This window comes from Cyclopterus lumpus, chromosome 9 (genome assembly GCF_009769545.1).
Source record: "Cyclopterus lumpus isolate fCycLum1 chromosome 9, fCycLum1.pri, whole genome shotgun sequence".
Lineage (NCBI taxonomy): Eukaryota > Metazoa > Chordata > Actinopteri > Perciformes > Cyclopteridae > Cyclopterus > Cyclopterus lumpus.
The window spans coordinates 23,464,516-23,468,044 of record NC_046974.1 but is presented as its reverse complement, the minus strand read 5'-3'; the positions used below and the strand labels follow the sequence as shown (position 1 = coordinate 23,468,044).

At 50.1% G+C, this 3,529-nt stretch overlaps 1 protein-coding gene across 1 annotated transcript; it reads right to left on the bottom strand.

Moving 5' to 3' along the window:
- Positions 1-300: 300 nt before the first annotated feature.
- gas1a (growth arrest-specific 1a) lies at positions 301-1,794 on the bottom strand. Its single transcript, XM_034541950.1, has one exon. It carries the CDS (start codon positions 1,173-1,175, stop codon positions 393-395), a length of 783 nt encoding a protein of 260 aa, XP_034397841.1. The 5' UTR covers positions 1,176-1,794; the 3' UTR covers positions 301-392.
- Between the last annotated feature and the right edge of the window lie 1,735 nt (positions 1,795-3,529).

The window sequence follows — 3,529 nt, the reverse complement described above, 5'->3', positions numbered from 1 at the left end:
ATATATATATATATATATATATATATATATATATATATATATATATATTTGGCAGTGCACAGCTGATTGATGGTTGTTACCAAAACAAGCCTAACTGTATCTCTATGGCGACAACTTTAGGAGACCATCTCGTGTGTCGGAGCCATGGAGGGTCTGGATGAAGGAGCAGCCTGGAACACGTCTTGCTGCCCTCGTTTGCATAGAACATCTCTTGATTTGATATCCTTCAGAGTCTCAAAAAACTCTTCATCCAAATAAAAGACCCCCCCCCCCCCCCCCCCCCCCCCCCCCCCCACCTCGAGGGTCTCGATCTTCCAACACTCGCAGCGTGGTCAAAGAGTGACAACAGTTTTTGTCTTTATCCGGACCAGAATAAAAAAAGAGACGGCGGATTAAATGACAGCAAATAGAGCAAACATGGATGCCAGCAGGGTCAAAGGGCAGCGGGTCGCTGGAGGAGAGGCTCCGCTCTCTGGCTCCTCCAGGTCCTCCGGGTCCTCCAGATCCTCCAGGTCCTCGTCGCAGTGCCCGCTGCCCCCTTCCTCCTCCTCGTGGCCCCGCGCGGGCGAGTCGAAGCACAGCGCCTTCATGCTGCTCTTCACGAACTCGCAGATGGCCCGCTCCGTGCCGTCGCACATGCACGCGTCCAGCTGCTGGCCTTTGGGGATCTTACGCATGTTCGCGATCACGCCGCGGCAGGCGTTGGTGCAGATCGCGCCGCTGAACAGCTTCCCGCAGTGCTTCAGGTAGTCGTGCATTGCTGAGTTGCACGGGCCGTCGCGCTCGCACTGCCGCCGGGCCTCCGTGCAGCCGGTGCTGGTGGTCCGCGGCAGGCAGGGCTCGATGGCCCGCTTGGTGCCCGTGCACACCGGGTCGTGGGCGCAGCTGCAGTCCTCCAGCGCCGGCCCGTTCCTTGTCAGGTTGAGCTGCACGAGCGACGAGATGCAGTGACTCGGGCACTTCCTCCGCTCGCCGTTGAGCACGGGGCCGCACGCGCGCGCGTAGTGCTCGTACGCGTAGTTGCACTCGGGCTCAGCCTGGCAGTTCATGATGGCTTGCCAGCAGATCAGCCGCCGGCCGTGGGGCGGCGAGGCCGCGGCGAGGCAGCCGAGGAGCAGCAGCGCGCAGCCGAGGGGCAGCAGCGCGGCGCGTACCGCTGCGCCGGAGCTCGCCATTATTCTGGCTGCGGTGAGGAGAAACGGGCGCAACTCACCACAGTGTCATGTGTGACAACAACAACAACAAATAATAACTTTCTTCGTCGCTTTTTATTCCGGGGCCGATGGTGTGTGTCTGTGTGTGTGTGTGTGTGGGGGGGGGGGGCGTTCAACAGGCTGCCACTGCGCGGTGTATTCCCGGCTCCATAAAACCCGTCAGCAATGATCCATTTGAGCCGGATTCCTGAGCGAGAAACCTCCCGCTATCCATACATGATCGGGCCGGTGGGTGGTGATGGGGATCAAATAGAAACTCCTCATGGAGTGCACACAACAAAACAAAACAAAAATAGACGCAGAAGGAAAAAGTTCTCAACAAGTTCGGCAAAGTTCCTGCAGCGGGGGATCACTCCATCGCGGGGATTTCAGTGCCACAAGCTGCCCTCGGGATCCAGCGTCCTCTCTGCTGTAGCGGATCTCAACCGCCCCCCGACCGAAAAGAAAAGACGGTCCAAGACCCGAGAGCCCCCTCTTGGAGGACCGCGTTGGATCATTTAGAAGTCCTTGTGCGCACCGGGAGTGCAAAACAAATAGCGCAAGGGGGGAAAGAAACAACAACCCTTGAGGGTCGCGGAGTGGTCCTCTACTCTCTCCCCTTTGAGCGTTTGTCTTTCAGTCCGGCAGCTCGCCCTCCCTCCGCCCCCCATTCTCCACCCCTTCTCTGCACATTAGCGCGGGGCTCCTCATTGGTTGGCCACTTGTTGTGGGTTTTTCCTGCGTGGGCGGGAGTTGAGGGTGGGAGGAAGACGTACACGGTGAGGTGGGATGAATGTGTCGATGTGTATCAGTGTGTGTGTGTGTGTGCGTGTGTGTGTGGGGGGGGGAGTTTAATGAAGTCCCATCACACCCCAACTGTATGTGATGAGGAGGAAACACATGTTTTTTATCAGATATATTAATTATCTCATCGCTTGACTTGTTTCCCAATTTAGCACATGTTTTATACTTTAGTCTGTAGATAAATATATTTGATAGAGGCCTTAGCCTTATTTACACATTTTAACATAACAGTAAAAAAACGGAAAATAAAATGACATCTTAGTGTCGTCACGGTAACGCCACATTGGGCCCCTAAAGACTCTACTGTTTATGCTGTAATGTCCAGCTGATGAGACAACAATACTGCTGCACTATAATGAAATGAACTCCACGTCTGCAGTGGTGACGATCTGTAATGTAGCATTATTATGAGGAGAGTCATTGAGGATGACTCTCCTCATAATAATGCTACATTACACGCTGTCAAATATGAAATCTATCCAGAGTAGTCCTCCTAATAACAGTTAAACCTGACTCACTTCAACCTCCTTTATAGTGCATCATCAACCTGTGATTTTCAGTAGATTCCAAGAGGGTTTGCCTCTATGTTTAAGTGATTTATATATTTTTCTCTCTTTACAACTTCTTTCCTTAACTGGAAATATGGAATATGCTAATAGTTAGAGCAAAATAGTAAGTGGGCCCAGGGGAATCAGCAGTTATACAGTTAAAAGAGCTTTTAGTGTGTATAATTGATACTTTATTTAAAGTACAGCGTTCCTCTGTTGGCTGTGATTACCACCTCATTTTGTACTCATGTTTTCTTTAGTTTTTTATTTAGATTGTAAACTCAACAGTTTTCGGGAGGTGTTTCTGGGGTCAGGACATCTTCTGTTTCACAACTGACTGTTTATAATTATGCAGTCATGGGGTCCAATAAGCTACAAAAACATGATTTAAATATAAGAGTATGAACAATAGACTGTATATAAGAAGTGGACATAGTCGTCAGCCATTAGTTTCTCGACTGCCGTTTCAAAGCCTCAAGTTTTTATTTTTGGCATAAGATGGTGGAGCTAAAGTCCAACATGTTCCAATTAACTTTAATGAACTAAAAACCTAGTATGAAAACAAAATCACCGTCCAAGTTGCTAAAGAATAAAGTGCAAACTATAAGAGGTGCAGCTCTTCTTCATGCAGCCCCCAATTTAATTATTTCTGACCATCCAAAAGGTGAATACTAATCTGAATGCCATGTTTGTTTGAGAACAAGTTTTCCAAGAGCTTAGATAAAATATCTGCCTGGACCTCATCATCAAAATGACACACGAGAGAGAGTGTGTGTGTGTCTGTGTGCGTGCGTGTGAGTGTGTGTGTGAGGGAGAGAGAGAGAGACAGAGAGTAAAATGATAGCCCACATGTTGACACACGAGCGAGAGGAGGCAGTTTAGCTCTTGAGGCCTGATGTGGATGAGGGAGTCGGGGGGTGTTGGGTTGGGGGGGGTCGGGAGCAGCAAGGGCACAAAGGCTGTTTGTGTGTTCAAACGTCATTC

Bases quoted from the DNA above. Each gene is read 5' to 3' on its own strand.
- gas1a (XM_034541950.1), bottom strand. From the start codon at position 1,175: ATGGCGAGCTCCGGCGCAGCGGTACGCGCCGCGCTGCTGCCCCTCGGC.